The 17157-nt window shown below is 40.0% G+C and overlaps 1 protein-coding gene across 2 annotated transcripts in view; it reads right to left on the reverse strand.

Moving 5' to 3' along the window:
• Positions 1 to 16921, reverse strand: part of usp32 (ubiquitin specific peptidase 32) — a 55051-nt gene extending 38130 nt beyond the window's left edge. For both annotated transcript variants that reach the window (XM_053507254.1, XM_053507253.1), the window contains exons 1-2: positions 16731 to 16921; positions 4952 to 5079 (exon numbers count right to left, since the gene is read on the reverse strand). In XM_053507254.1, the coding sequence (XP_053363229.1) occupies positions 4952 to 5079; positions 16731 to 16788 (186 nt within the window). In that variant the 5' untranslated portion in view covers positions 16789 to 16921. The remainder of the gene's footprint in view (positions 1 to 4951; positions 5080 to 16730) is intronic.
• Between the last annotated feature and the right edge of the window lie 236 nt (positions 16922 to 17157).

The raw sequence follows: 17157 nt of genomic DNA on the forward strand, positions 1-17157 counted from the left end.
GCCTGTTACCACTGGACTGCTGCTGTATCGGTTTGCAACTTCTATTTTCGCGATTAGTCCAGCAAAATTCTGAGAAATCTAGCTCTGGGACACGGGAGAGGCAGTTGCAGTTGTTGTGTGTGTGTGTGTGTGTGTGAGAGAGAGAGAGAGAGAGAGAGAGAGAGAGTGTATGCGCTGGGAGGGGAATGTCCACAGAGCTGAGTGGAGCTCTGAGCAGGAACTGAAGCAATTCCAGGAAAGAACAATTGCTTGTTTTGAAATCCCCGGTTGACATATAGGTGTGTGTGTGTTGGTAATACATCCGACACTAATAGCTACAGTATTTCAGAAAGGTACAGCACACAACACCACAACAACAATAATAATAATAATGATAATAAAAATACCTAGTGACCTTTAATCGTACAACAATTTGCTGAAGCAAAGCAGGGAATGATTGAATGTGAGCAGTTTATAAGTCTGCAGGAAAGTGACAGGATGTGATGTCATTATTCACTGTGGGGTTATATAAAGAAAAAAGTAAAAAAAAAAAAAATCATTAAGTGCAAAGTGGGTGCAATTGGTCCGCTGCCTCGGTGTCAATGCAGCTAAATGAGACGGGTTTGGCTCCCGTTTGCTCATTTATCTCAGTGACGGAACGAGCTGCTGCGTTTCCCGCCGTCACCACCTACTCACGGCTGCACAGCGAGGAGTCACCCTGGGGTCTACAGGCTGAAGATCAACTTTCTTATAGAGCGCAATCGAGTGAATATCAGTGCAGGTGTTCGAATAAAGAGCGACAAAAATGAATCCCAGCTAATTTTCTATATCATTCGTTCGTTTTTTCTTCTTGTGTATTAACACACGAATTAAGAATGCATGAATTTGATTCGTTTCGAATCTCAGTCAGTCCAGCATTAGTGTACTTGAGAAGAGACGAGAAGATTATAAAAATCATTTTATTCCATGCTGTCTAGGCGAAGAGTAACTCATAAGGTTTTGAAGGCAGCTTTAATTATATCTCCACTGCTACAGTATGGCACTCTATTTGCAGCACAGAGCTATTTATTTTATTTATTTGAATTTTTTTTTTCATCTGGTATCTCTGCAGCAAAGGATTGCACCGTTATGGGTCAAAATGTAAAAAAAAAAAAAAAAAAAGATTTAAAGAAATGACCTGAGGGTGATATGTACATACTAGTAGTAACTGTTTTCTGTAGCACTGCTCTTTATAGGCGACCTCAAATACCCCCAAAATAAATGATGCTTTTAGATAGCGGTTCCTATGACAACAATTGACTGTAGCAGGAACTCGAGCTCGGCAGGTACTTAAATGAACAAAAAAAACCTTTGGTTTTTTTTTTTTTTTTTTGGAAGAGGTGGGGGGATTTAAAGTATGTGGAGAAAAAAAAAATAAAAATAAACTGATGAACTTGAGGCTGAGGCAAACCCTGCGTACAACATTAACAGCTACAACATGCATGATGCCACACACAGACACGCACAAAAAATTGTTTTTACTTAATTTTTCTCTCATTATCCAGTAGTTTCATTCTCACTCATTATCTAGCGCTCCTCTTTTACACAAAAGTAAGTGCTAAGCACATGCTCCCTCTAAATCCACATCTTTTCACGTTCCTGCTGTTGCTACCCCTCCAGCTAGCTGAATCTTTGTTGCGTATTGTCTTGACCTTGAGATAGATACACGCATACTTTCACATGCCATTGTGCGAGTACTGAGTTGTACCCGTTATTGCCTTCAGAACTGCCTTAATTCTTCATGGCATACATTCAGCAAAATGCTGGAAACATTCCTGAGAGATTTCGGTCCATATTAACATGATTTGTTGGCTGTAAATCCATGAAGCGAATCTCCCGTTCCATCACATCAAAAGGTGCCCTTTTGGATATTAAATGCTACCCACAACCTTATAACACAAGTCCACCACCAGGCTAAGCCATTGACACGAGGCAGGATGGATCCACGCGTTCATGTTGTTTACGTGACCCTTCCATCACAATGTTTTAGCAGAAACCGAGACTCATCAGACCAGGCAACGTTTTTTCCAATTTTAGTGATTGTTACGCCCAGGTCTAGGTTGGCCGTGACAGGTAAGAAAAGAAGAAAAGGGTGAAAAATAAATTAAAAGGGTTGTGGGACCGATAGTGCATTTGCTTAGTGTTTATTTACAACAAAGGTGACAAGGCCAAAACAGTAAACAAAAATTCCCTCTAGCCAGTCCCGAAGTAAAAAACCGAAGCTGAAACAGAAATACCACAACACACCACCCTTACTAACCACAACCAGGAGGAAACAAAGTACGGTGGAATGCTTAGATTGTGTCTAACTTGGTCTGCAAGAGTTCTGCAAAATTTTAAAAGAAGTTTTAACTTGTTAATTGAGGAAGTTATTGATATACAATTACTGTAGTACGTATACGCATTGTCTGCCAACCATCATGTGGTCACAACTGAGCCGATGATTCTTCTGTCTCTTGCGTGCGGGATTGTGAGTACGTTTCAGTGCGTGTGCGTCACCCGTATAGTCAACATCCGTGCGTGCGTGTACTGTTTACTATAACATTGTGAACATGTGTGCGTGTGTGCGCTTCCGTAAAACATTTTATTTATTTTGTGTCCAAGGGTAGTGCCTGTTCCGCAACAACGATATTGATATACAAGCACATTTCCGGAACGAATTATGCCCGCAATTCAAGATATAACTGTATAAAAAAATAAATAAATAATCTTTTCTTTTTTTTTTTCGGCATTGACTTCCTGCAAAGCCACTAAATACGGAATTATATACAAGTATACACACACACACATATATATATATATATATATATATATATATATATATATATATATACATACACACACACAAGTATACACACATATATATATATATATACACATACAAATACAAAATACAAATGAATTCAATATCGTAACAGCGACGTGAATTTAAGCCTCAGTTTCCTGTTGTCTGATTCAAGGTTCAACGTGTTGTGTGTTCAGAGATTCTCTTCGGCATACCTTGGTCGTAACGAGCTGTCATTTGACATACATGTCATGTTAAATCACCCTTAAATCATTTTTATTCCCTGTTCTGATGCTCGGTTTGAACTTCAGCAAATTGTCTTGACCATGTTGACCACAAGTTCCCAATGTGATAGGGCCCAAACACTATGCCACCAGCCCTTTGTCATCAAAGGAATGTCATGGGCTCAACTTAACAGGAAGTCAGTTATTTTGGGCCGTTTGCAAAACGCAACCAAGAGATTTTGATGTACTCCTCCGACGGGATTTATATGATCGACACCAAACCGGGACTGTCTGATCTCAAGACATTGAGGATGCAAAATTGCGAAGGGATTTTTGATACCTTAAACGGGCCAGCCGTGACGATGTCTTGAACTTGTGCCGAAAAGTGATTAATAACTTTCTGTGAGACACCACGTTGAGTGACATAAAATTCAACCTATTTTAAAGTCATAATGTCATAATGGTGTTGGTACGTCTCCTTTAAAATGCCTGCTCAAAAATTACACAGGTTGTGTGGTGCATCCTGGTGGCGATGGCACATCAGGATGCACCACACAGGGTGCTTGGGCCCGCTCATCGTTGATATCTGAATCCTAACTAATCCTTGTGTTCCTGCAGTTATTTTCTGGCTGCAATATTTTCTAATAAACTTGATTGCTTAATCTGCTTGCTGCGCCGAATATGCTCCTAATGTTCATGAAAACAGCCTTTATTTGCCCTGCAAGCTTCATATCTGTCTGCCTGCCTGGAGCTCCGGCTTGCCTGAGAGTATAAATGAGAGTAGTGATACTCCCATGACTTTAGTGGTGCATATTTCATATTTTTTATGCCATTCCTAAAACAAGGCCATGAGTGCTTTTAAAACATTTTAAAAAAAGGTAATCTCGCTCCTTTTTAAATTTCTGCATATGACGCCGTAGTGTGCCATTTAAAAAAAAACAAAAAAACTTTTATTTAAGATGCAGGGGTTATTCTCGTGTGTCAGTATTCCGGCTCTAAAACAGAACGTTTTGTTTACAGGCTTCTTCACGGCTCTCACGGTGCTGCTTCCCAAAGCGGCCAGAGAATCACAAGACAGTTGAGGCATCGAGGCTTCTGCTTTGGACACACCTCGCTCATGTTCGGTCAGCAAATTCGAAAAAGGAAGTAAAAGTCCATTCAAACAATAGCGACGTGATCCCTCCCCCTTTTGCGTTTTTTTTTTTCCCTGTCAAACTAAAAAAAACACAATGGTCTCGCATCAATGCATCATGCAGTCTGCGTTAGCAACATGAGCAACCATGCAGCAGTTTCAGATCTAATTACAAGCTCCTGGGCATTAAGGGATGCAATTTGAAAGCTGAGCGTTAGAGATATGAAAGCCTTTCGTCACGGAAAACTGAGTGCTCGCAGTAGTTCCTAATGAGGAACATCATTAGCTTGCAGATGGCTGTTCAAGGCAACTTTTTTTTTTTCATTTTTGCGGGATCTTAAAAAAGGAGAATGATTCTTGTATCCATGGCGAATCCAGCATGAACATGATGATGATCAAATGTGAGTGCTGCTCTGCGCCACAGCGAAGTCAGTTATTGTTATTGTACCATCTGTCCCGATCGTCAGCTGTTGGGTAGAGTCGTGCTTAATGACCGAACTGCGTTACGGAATAACGTGGAAGGTGTATACGGTCCTTGATGAGGGTTCAAAAACCGTAAGAAAGGTGCAGGAAGCACAACAGCACCATCAGACAGAATCATGAGCTAGAATACTTTCTTTCCTAAAGGGCATGATGACTCAGGAAGGAAGGGTTGTCGGTATTGACAAAACATTTAGAGCAGTGACAAACCAGAAAAGTGGCGCTGGGACTTGGGTGAACATGTGGGCTGAGAAGTAGGTCGATTTTGGTGGTGAGAGCAGAAAGAGCTGCGATTGCGTGTTGGATTTTTACCTCTGCAACCTTGGGTGGAACGCCATCTCCCAGCACCTCCTTGTAGAAGCACTGCTGGGTCATGTAGGCGGACAGACCGCTGGTCCTCTTGAAGGCATCTTTCAGCCGCTTGAGCTCCACATCGGTAACTGTGAACACAAAATGAAAAAAAAATATATATATATTTAAGAGATTCATTTTTGATGTAAATAGTAATTAAGATGTAATTATATTCTCCTCATCCATAATGCATTACTTCCCACCATGCCAAGCTAATTTGCTTAAAACATGCTATTTAAATGTGCAGAGGTGATAAGCGGCTTTACTTCTTCCTTTCAGATAAGACATACTGGGTCTGACTTTGAAACGCAAACCGCTGAAAGGTCAGCGCTATCGCTGTGCCGTTGAGAGTTATGAGGACAGGTATATGCTGGAGTCAGCATTTTCTTAATTGTTCAAGTACACATTCACTCTCTCTTGCTCTCTCTCTCACACACACACACACACACACACACACACACACACACACACACACACACACACAAACCTTTTTACAGCTTCTGACGTCAGTATATCACCAACACGTTGACAGGAACGCATACCTGTTCACTTTAAGACGCACTGAAGTACTAAGCGCTCGCCTTATCGTCTGGAGTGATCATGAAACCTGAGGAAAACATTTCTGGTCCTAGTGTTTGGGCCAGCGGGATACGCTTTCTCTGAGTCAATTGGTGTGACACTAAGCAATTATCGGCATCTGTGGGGATCATGCTTGGAAATAAGAGTGCGTTCAATGCATGAACATCAGGGCGAAATGTCTCAGAGTTAGAAGAGAGAAAGAAAATGAGGAACCAATGGAATCATAGATTTGTAAAGTTCACATTACAAGCTGGATTACACTTTTTGATTCATACGTAATACGTCTCTGCTCACAATATCTGGGTTAAAACCCGTGTGTGAACGCAAAGTCATTTTAACCGATGGATACAATTTTAGCAAAAAATTTGCTCTCTGAATGAAGGTAATCAGTCAGTCAGCTGTGTTTGTTAAGGTACAAAAGAAGTTAGTAAGCCACATGCTGTCTGCTTTAGCTAGTTTTTTTTTGTTTGTTTGTTTGTTCGTTTGTTTGTTTTTTTGCAGCTACGGCTAGCAATGCAGTGGCAAAGTGGCATAGTGGTTAACACCATGGTCTCGCACCTCCAGGGCTGAGAGTTCGATTTTCTCCTTGGGTCTGTGTGCGTGCAGTTTCCATGTTCTCCTCATACTTGGTGGGTTTAATCCTAATATGGACTCCAGGCCCCTCAAGAGCCTGTACAGGATATAAGATGAAATAAACAAATCAATGCTAGCACCGCTATAAAATCCTCTGGTTGCGGACTGGACCAGACTGGACCGGACCGGACCTGACTAATATTTAAGGCATTGAACTACGGTTCAGAAGGTCCCAGATTCAAATCCCACTACCAAGTTGTCCCTGTTGGGCCCTTGAGCAAGGCCTAAAACTGCTTGGATGTATAATGAGATAAAAATCTAAGTCGCTCTGAATAAGAAAGTCGCGTCTGCCAAATGCTGTAATGTAAATGAATTACGATGTCATTCAACTTGCGTTACAATGCAACAGATATATATCCGATCTATGACCACAGACCCAAAGGTGCATAGTAACACGTTACATTAACTCTGTTATATTTACTTAAGTAACTTTTGGAAGAAAAAAAAAATCGACTTTTATGAGTAGTTTTATTGCACCAGACTTTTTACTTTTACTTGAGTAGATTTGTGTAAAAATGAACTCTTCAATTATTCAAGAGTAATCTACTCTTACTCCACTACATTCAGCTCCACTAGACTCTTACTTTTCTAACCATTTCTTCTACACATGCAGCCGGTGGATCTACAGCATGACTCAGCAACAATGATCACATGACTCCATTTGACCAATCAGCCGCGGTAACAATAACCACATGCTACTGCGGCTGATTGGTCAGACGGCATAGTGGGGGAAAAACTCTTCAGCTGGTGTTTTATAAATTCATCCTACGTGTGAATCCGTCCTACATACACACACTGAGCATGTGCAAACAAAAAGTTTCCGGATCTTTCTATAATTTTACCGGAAAGCCCATAAATCCACGCTGCTACTAGTGGGATCTTGCGGTTAGTGTAAAATCTTGCGGTGAGAATATAGTATTTTCATGTTTATGTGATTATATGTTAACTTTAATTGTTCATATAATGTTACTTTAACAGTCTATGAATATAAAACTATAATCGACTTTTTGCTGACGATGCTGAGCGGCTTTAAACGATGGCTCCTATTCAATCCCACCCTTTTTCTTACACCCTTCCCCAACCTGGACCATCACTATGTACATTTAGAAGAAGAGCCATTATGCCTCAGAGCAGTTGTGGTATTTTTTGGCTAGACGAGAAGCGGAAAAAAAATCTCATGTCTCAAGATCTCATGTCAGATGCGGTGAAGATTGTCGTTCTCGTTCGACCCGGACAAGACGAAGCTTGGAATGTTAACCAGAAGCTGAACAAGAGGCTTCAAGTGTGTGTGTGTGTGTGTGTGTGTGTGTGTGTGTGTTCAGAAGCCTGTTCAGTGCTGCAGGATTCACTTAATCATAACACGCCATTTATTACTGACAAGAAGCTCCATCCGCTTAGAGATCGGGGCTTGATAATTATCTCCTACCTGCCAAACATTAACCATCTTTTATGACAGGAATTTGGGTATATTTTGTGCTATGGTGGCACGAGGCAATTAAATATTCATGAATTTAAAAGCGGAGGAAGGAATATAAAAAAAAAAATAAAAAAAAAACACCCAGCAAGCTTATAAAAAAAATAAAAAAAACGCCTCAGGGTCAATCAAGGGCTGTAAAGATGCAAAGTCTATCCACGTGCGTCTCCCGTTACAAAGGTCTGAAACCACAGATCGGTTCTGGCTGCTCGAGACCGGAGATGCAGCAGGTCCTTAAAATACATACACGCACGTTTTTTTATGAGGAAGCCATTTTCTAGGCAAGTAGCCATAAAATGTTACTTGCTGCACCTGCTACGGCAGAATTACCTTCCAGTTTTAAAAACAAACCATGACGGCTGATTATTTCTGACAGAAGCGTCCTCGTCGTATAAATCCCATCCTTTTATTATGCTGAACTTTAAAGGCACCAATGTTCCCTTTCACACTCGCATTCACACACGTCGTGAGGGTGTGAGGGAATTGTCGCATTTCTTATGCCATTAAGGGTCAATTAAATAGTTTGCTCTGGCAAATTTCCAGGCTGCGCTGTGAGGAAACGCTTAAGTGCTAAGCAAATCATGAGACTAGTTTCCATGACAGATTATTCTGAGACTGAGAGACTGCTGCTACTTTAGTATGCATGAACTGGAGGAAGAAAAAATAAAAAAGCCTGAGAAAAAAAGTGAAGTCAAAAAATTATTTCTGTGCCTGATCACTCGATGGGTGTGCAGAAGAAACTCATCATACAGATATAAAAGAGGAAAAAGAAGAGACAGAGAGAGACAGACTGAGGTGTCTGGCCTGTCTGTAATACGATTCATGAGCAATAACGCAACAATGCATAACATCGAGCTTGTAAAAAAAAAAAAAACTGAAGCATTAATGACAAAACCGCCTTATTCGTCTTACTGAAAAGAGCATTATTAAAATATTACTTCATCATACTTTAATAAAAGGTCCTGGCTAATTAGGCTCACATGGAACGCCGGAGCGGACTGTGTCTCGTTAGCGCGCTGGAGAAAAATGAGAAGAAAATGTAAAAAGGTTTCCCCACTGGGGCTTCGGGTGACATTTCGTCACTTTGAAATGACAAGTCGCGGCAACACGCCTACATGAACTAACTACCGTCTTTTCTGTCTCTTTGACTACCTCTCCTTCCTTCCAGTATCAAAAGATCTCCAGTACAGAAGGCAGGAAGCTTAAATCCATAATATTAAAAATTATTGCGGGGACTTGCCTTGTGTTTACGTTTAAACTAATTTCCGTCTCAGAAACGTGACCTACTTTCCTAGCTCCTAAAAAGTAGGACTGTAAGTAGAACCTGCAATTCCATGCTCAGGTCATATTACACACGTTTTACAAGAAGAAACATAAACTAGGATCCGGTACTTGTAGCTTACATATGTTCAGTGTGTCATTTCCCAGGGCATTCAAGTTCTCTGTGCATTCACTTGTACCGTAGAGCCGCAGCACAGAATGAAAACGATTACGGTGCCGTGGGAGGAGAGACGATGTCCATTTTTAAAAAAACGGTGTAGTGTATTGTAACGCAGACACTCGGTCTCAGCTTGCCAAAGAAACCACACTGGCAGCTGATCTCAGCTGAGGCGCTGAAACCGGTCACTCCAAGTCAACACTAAATGATGATATTCATCAAAAGTCTTAAGCTAAAAACCGACGTAAGAAAATCAGTGGAATTGAGTAAAGAACTGTTCAACATATTATTAAAACCTGTACAGACTTTTCTGAACCTTGAACTCTGTGGTAAGAAAAAAAAACATGATTAGAATAATCACTTAATGTTGAGTAAAGATGCACTGCAAAAAAAAGTGACGGAAAAAAATCAGAGGTCTGTTTAATAGTGAAGGGACTAAAAGTGATTGGGACTAAAAAGCCATGTGGCCATAAGAAAACCCTTTAAAAATCAATAAAAAAAAAAAAAGGTGTTAGATCAGGTTTACCAAGTAGATTTCAATCGCACACTCATAAGTGCGTATTTTAAAAAATGTACAGGGCCATCTGTTGAATTTTAAGATGAACTAATGATTTTTTTCAGGTCCGTATATATTTGTTTTTATGATATGAGGATGCAACAAGGATACAATTGTGAAAACCACAATAAAATTAGTTCGGTAGTTTTTAACCACAGACGGACAGACAAAAACATTCCAAAAATGATCTTGATGTGTCATATTACTCTTTTGTCCCCATAATCTTTTCTTTTTTTTCACAACTATTCTCAATGTACAGACACGCCAACTTTACGGTTTTATTACATGTATAGAAGGAAAGACTTAAATGTGCTAGGAAGCATAAAGATTGGACTTTGGAGCAATGGAATAAGGTCATGTGTAAGGTCCTGTCTGTAATATCATTCATGAGCAATAATGCAACAATCCTTAACATCAAACTTGTTAAAAATCTGACAAGCGAAGCATTAATGACAGCTGGCTTATTCATCGCACTGAAAAGCGCAATTTTATTAAAATATTACTTCATCATACTTTAATAAGGCTCCTGCTTAATTAGGCTCACATGGAATGCTGGAGCAAAAATGAGAAGAAAATGTAAACGGTAAAAGGTTTCCCCACCCGGAAACCAAGAGTCTGGGGTTGCTTCAGTGGATCAGGTCTAGACTCAGAAACGTGATGTGGCAAAAAAAACGAAGTCAGCTGACGACCTGAATGCACTGAATGACCAGGTTATCACATCTATGGAGTTTATTTCTTCTCTCATGGAACAGGCAGACCCAGTGTCGTCCGGGAGGGGAAAAGAAAAAGAAAAAAAAACGTATCTAATAGTTTGTATTTTTTAATTATAGGAAAAAATACAAACAAACACAAACCTACTAGAGTATTTTAACACGTCATAGAAAAGACACGTACTGGTAGGTTACTAAGATAATATTTTCTTTGATTACTGGTCTTTTAGAAAATTAAATAATGGTCATTTCTGACGATGAGATAGAAAATCCTATGCCTAATTCTTATTTCAAAAGACCTACAACAACCATGAGAATTGCTATTTGTAACTATGTTAAAAATGTGTGTAAATTTCCTAATGTAGTGTAATTTTTTTTATTGATCATTTTTGTATTGGCCCAGCTCGTCGCTCAGCTCTGCAGTCCACTAGTGGGCGTGGCTTAGCAGTAGCTCGTTTACATCGACACGTAAAGAGGACTAAAATAACGAGAGTTTGAAGAACATAGTTGGATCATTAACACACACACACAGCTTGTGGGAGCTCTGAGACCAGTTTTAACTTGTTGCAGAAATAGTCAAATATAGGATTAAATACAGAGACTATTTTGGTAACACTTGGTACAAGGCACAAATACACACACGATGAGAGGCCGAAGCATCGAAGAGCTGATTTTGGACAGAAGAAGAATGCTTAAACGTCTAAGATTTTCTCTGGGTATTAAGCTGATAATATTGAATAATATTACCTGACATTACAGCAACTGCACGTTATTCTGTACGAGCAAAATAATACTCTTTATTAATACTCTTTATATAACTTTCTCAAACCGAATCAAAGTTTCTAGACCAGAGTTTCTAAACCATGTGCTCTGATGTACATAAATCCATCCCACGGAAGGTCTGGATATGCAGTTTATAGTTCTCAGAGTAAAGCTTATTATATTTAATATTTCTCCCTCGTACGTTAGATGTGTGATGATTTATAAAGCCATAACAATAACTGATTAATAAGCTTCGCCTATTTGCTCATGCGATTTAGCAACGAGATTAAACCTAAAAAAAAAAAAAAGATGCATCATTAGGCTCCAGACGTTGATTAGAAGCTACAGTGTTCAGTGGGGAGGGTTTTGTCCAAAAGTAATTAAATAATCCGAACCCTTTAATCATCCATAATAGAAAACATATTCAATTGCTTCATTACGTTCACTCTACATTGGTGTCTTGTTTGTAAAAATTAAATAAGGAAATCGTTTCACAGCATGGCGCAATACCCCAAAACTGGGATGATGGTCTAATAAGGTTAGCCTTTCTCAGTCGAACCCATCAGATATTAACTGGTGATGCGATGTTACGTGCAGTATTACGCAGTGTTATTAAAGATAGCATTTGCTCACAAATGTCACACTTCGCTTCACACCGGCTGAATGGTGGAATATGGCTGTCTTCACTCATCTCCACTCATCACCATTTCCAAACACATGATACCTGACGTTTAACAGTGACAGGATTTCTTCAATCCAACTGAAACTGTGCATTTACGTACATGAAGTATTTAATCAAGAGTCTGACTTTTTTTTTGGCACGTGCTAAGTGGAGATTAATCTGCTAGAAGGCGAGAAATATAACAGACTTTGTGGTTGCTTTAGGATTTCTTTAGATCATCGCTTCTGATAAACCCTGTCATCTGCATTATGCTTGTTTTTAAAAAGTGTTCAAAAAGTACAGGTGCTGTTTTTTAGTTATTTATATTAATTACTTTTAACATTTTATTTATATTCATATGTTTAAGAAATGTTTTTGATTAAATTAAAAAAAATAATTTAAAAGAGAGAATCCTGTGAGAGAATCAGTTCCCATAAAGAAAAATCGTTATTCACATTTTTGCAAAAACCGTGCAGACATGTATTTTAATCCAGATTCAGCCATTACTCCGATGATTGGCGGAATATTTTTCGGTCCGTGTAAACACATCTACTTTCAACAGTAAACAAAGCCATTCTCCTCCAGGCAAAGGATCAACACAAACGATGTGGCTTTTAGGCACGAGTCCAGCACATGCATTTTTTCGCAAACGGTAATGTACTCACTAAACTGAGCACCTGGCAAGGAATATTCATTCACTTCTTGATTTGCCACATTATTGTCCCTAAGGTTGTAAGAATTTAAACAGAATATAAGCACTCAAGATGGTCTCTAATTTCCCCCGCCGCTAGGTACAGTATACTACTTTCTGTCTGCTTTCTTGCATCACAATATGGTCTGAATGACGGCTGGCCGGGGCCGTCTAGCGCGTCATCCTAAGTTCACTCAAGTCTGTGTACATAAATATTAGAAACACAAATAAATCCCTCGAGAGTTCATGCTGTTAATTAGTTTACAATTTTCATTTTGATAAAGGTAAAAATACAAGGGTGCGTCAAAAAAGGGTGATCAGCACGCTGGGTTACATTAATGGTTGTGTCGGCTGCACCATCCGGATCATCAGCGTTTTTTTGTTAAAGGCTCCTGTCTCCTCCGACACTGCTGTGCAGGTGTGAACGTATTACATCGGTTCATTTGTGTAACTGCGGCATGAGCAAAGATGGATGTCCTGCTTGTGATTTGCACGAAAAAAGAGCAGGGTGCAGTGATTTTTTTTTTTTTTTTTTTTTAAGTCCGCAGGTTGTACCTGGTGCCGAAATAGAAGCATATATAAATAAAAGGTTCAACAATCAACAGTGCTTTATACATTGAGACACCTATTGAAGAGCTCAAGCCCAAGACTAAAACTTCGGGTGCTATCAAAGTCAGTTGCGATCTTGCATGACGAGGCACGTCCGCACACTTCTGTCCACACTTTATTAACACCTCAGAAAGAAAATTTTGCAGAGCATCAACGCATCAGTCCTGATCTCGCTCCATGAGACTACCACCTGTTTGGTCCCCTGGAAGCAGCCCTACGAGTGAGATTCACTTCACTGAAGAAGTGAAGACAGTGGCGCATTCGTGGCCCGCAGCCTTAAACATGTTTTAATGAGGGAATGTCAGAAAGAAAAAAAAATGAGAGAGAGAGCGGATCATTTTTGACTCACCCTCATATGATACCAACATTACATCTAGAGCGCATAATCATGAAGTTACAGATTTTTTTTTTTTTTTTAAAGGACCTATAATTACCTAAACACAGCAGCAAACTGAAAGAAAAAACATAAAAGCTGTTGAGGAAATGGACGTCAGCGTTCTGGAAGACGGTCATCACGTCACTTTGACGATAATGCAAATCACTGAACGCAAGTTACAAACAGGATGCAAATCGACACACGCACCTGTCTCCTGTACTGCAAACGTCACAACACTAACCAGACCTCTGACATCTCCTCAGGTGTACAGTTACATCACAACATTTACAACATAGTTGAACAAATCTCACAAATATTGATGAACAGGGAGGGTTCGGTCATACGGGGCATTATGGAAATGAAAAAATAAAATTAATTTAATTTGAAAGGAAGTTAAAAGTCATGGGGTACAGACGGACACAAGCGCACATTAATTCAACTTTAGTATAAAGAGAAATCAAGACAACAACATGTCCAAAGGGAGTAAAACAGGCAAGAGTCAAGACATGAGAGAACCATGTAAGGATGAAATAAGGCTTGGCAACTTTTCTAAAATGATGTAAGGGTGTGTATGGAGTGGTAATGATGTTTGGGTGAGGTTCATCAGCGATCATGGGATCTCCTGGAGTGACAGAGTTGGCATGTGTAGTTTGTTTAGGCATATTTCAAACAAGCCATATTTAAAAAAATAATAATACATAAAAATAATAAATAAAAACTACATTTCAACCTTTACTATGATACAAGAAAAACTATAAAATCTGGAGTCTTAAGAAAACAGGCGTTAGTGCTCAGAGAGATGGTCTTCTTGTCAGTGTGTCCTTTAAATAAAGCACTCTTTAAAGGACACACTGACGAAAAGAGCCAGTTTAACGAGTGCAGCATTAAAAACAGTCTGGACATTTTTAGCTGAGAGTGAGTTCTCCTGCCGTAGCACTATATCCATAAACCTCATCAATTCAGCTGATAATCTTGAAGTGTATTTTGTTTTTCCCTTTCCGTAAATTTAAAGTGTGCTAAATGACGAATAGTTTATGAGCGTCACCCAAACTGTTGCCCCAAAGTTATAAATAAGCGAAGATTTGTCCTGGGTGTTGCATGTTGCAGCATGACTTGTCTCTCCCATGAAGACACAGCTTGCTCCCCGATCTTCTCATCGAACACCGGTACCACCTAGTCCTACTACTAATAAACGCTCCGGTAAATCCCCAACGTCGTGCTCCAAAAACTGGTTGAAACCCGGTCAAGAGTTTATAGAAAGACCTCACCGAATCTGTTCTGGAATGTCTCTCGATGTATATATACACAGTAGACGGTCAAAAAAGTTTGGACTTATTTTCTACATTCTACAACAATACTGGGGATTTTAAAACTATGACGTAACACATACGGAATTAGGTAATTAAGTAACAACAACTACAAAAAGCAGTCTGCTGTTCCGGAACAGTTCTTGCAAGAAAAGTGTTGTCAATTGCAAAACCCACCAAGCACCATGATTAAACTGGTTCTCACAAAGCAGGACTTTATAATGATAAAGCCGATATAAACGCTTTACACATCATGAGTAGCGGACACGTATCAATATCAACTATTCAAAAGAGATTAATGTATATTTTGAACGCCTTTGGCATTGTTTTATAATAGAGAAAGAAATAAAAATCAGGAAAGACCATGAAATTAGAAACTTTTGACTGGTAATGTGGATGAATATATACACGGAAAACAGTGGAAATAGCAAAAAAAAATAAGTTGTAATTTTGACTTTATTTTCCCTGTCAATAAATCTCCAAAATAAATGTGCTAAACATTGTTCGGTTTGCCCAAGACATTACGAGATGCATTAAAATTTTTACACTCTAATAACTCACAGGCAGGAGGCCTGACATCTCTAATCTGCTCTTGAGACACAGAGTCATTATGCAAATGCAGGTACACATTTTTAGATTTGTTACCACCCAATCTGACGAAGCAGATAATCTGCTGGCGTCAAGGTTTTTCATTATTGTAGCAGCTGGATGGATTCTCTAGACATTTTTTTCTTTTAAGTATTTTAATGGACCTGCCTAAAATCAGTGCAGAGACAGTGCAAAACCAAAAACACACAAAAAAAAAAAACAAATACAGCTGCAAAGCAAGAACGATCGGGCCCAAGCACCTGTGCCATTGCCGTACGCCGCCACGCCAAACAACCTGTGTGCATTCTGAGCATGTTAAGACCTCTAAAAAGCCCCAGATGTTGGAAAAGAAGCATTACTCAACTGAATGCCACTCAAAAAATGTAACATCTCTCAGGAAGTTATTAGCCACTTTTAGACCTAGATTTTAGACACCACCACGGCTGAAATGTTTGAGATATTAAAAATCCCTTTGCAATTTTGCATCGTCTATGCCCTGAGATCAAATTGGCCCGGTTTTGTGCGGATCGTTTAAACACTCTAGGAGGAGTATATCAAATTCCATTGGGTGAGATTTGCAAACAAATCAGAACAACAAGATTTCCCGTTAGAGTTGATTGAGCCTGACAGTCTCTACTGGAGCGATCAGGATGATCCGGTACGATCGATATCATGCATCATCTGATCCTTACTGCTCTAACATTTTTAAAGTGATAGTATGATTATCATCGTTTTTTTTGTAAACAAACCCAAAAGCCACAACAAAAAAATATGACCCAATCACAAACACTAACAGCACCCGGCGCACGCTACTGATGACGTCCAGATTAATTTTACCATGACCGAGGATCAGAGGTTCTGGCAGGAAGGAGAGGTTATGACAGAGAACAGTACAGTAAGTGTATCTGTGCTCAAGGGTCAGAGGAGTTCAAATAACAACCAGGTACACAAGCTGGGGCTGTAAACACAGGATCATTTCAAGGATGAGGAAACACACACACACACACACACACACACACACACACACAGGCTGACATGTGATCATGTACAGTACTTGTTTTGTTTTTATCTGAAAGATCTGTCATCTTTAGATCTGAGATATACATTTTAAATAATAATAATAATAATAACTTGACTTTAGCACCAAAGTCAGCACAGTTTACACCAATCTCAGTAAATCTCTAACTATCCATCCAAACACCTCGGAGTTACATCTCGTTAACGTTCCCTGAGTAGAGTTCCCGAGCTTCCCAGGCTAAAAGGCTAATGCTAACTAATAACAAGCGGGGGGGGGGGTGTTGAAGGAAGCAGAAGCAGCCGCAATCAGTGGTGGAGCTCAAAGCGGGAGCGGGTTACCTCTTCTCACGGCCTCGTCATACGAAAGGAAGCCTATCCGCGACTCTTTAGCCCCCATGTTGCCCTCATTTCACGTCGCGCGCCTGTTGCCCCTCTGCTCTCTCTGTCTCGTGTCCGCGGCTCAGGTGTAGCGGTCTCGCGCTCTCTCTCTCGCGCGCGCGCTCTCTCTCTCTCCCCAGTTTGCTGTTGTGTTAGCGTGTGACGCGCCTCCGCCTCCCGTGCCGTGCCGACGCCTCCATCCCATGTCACGTGATCTCCCTGACGTCACAATGCCGCCTGACTCCCTGCGTCTGCGCACTACACCAGCTATTAAATGCCCACCTTTAACCACCCTACCGAGTGCACTACCTGTGTAATAGACACCGATTTAGGATGCACAACCTGGAAAGAAAAGAAAAAAAAATCACCTAATAAGTTTTTTTTTTCC

Source organism: Clarias gariepinus, chromosome 11 (assembly GCF_024256425.1).
Source record: "Clarias gariepinus isolate MV-2021 ecotype Netherlands chromosome 11, CGAR_prim_01v2, whole genome shotgun sequence".
NCBI lineage: Eukaryota > Metazoa > Chordata > Actinopteri > Siluriformes > Clariidae > Clarias > Clarias gariepinus.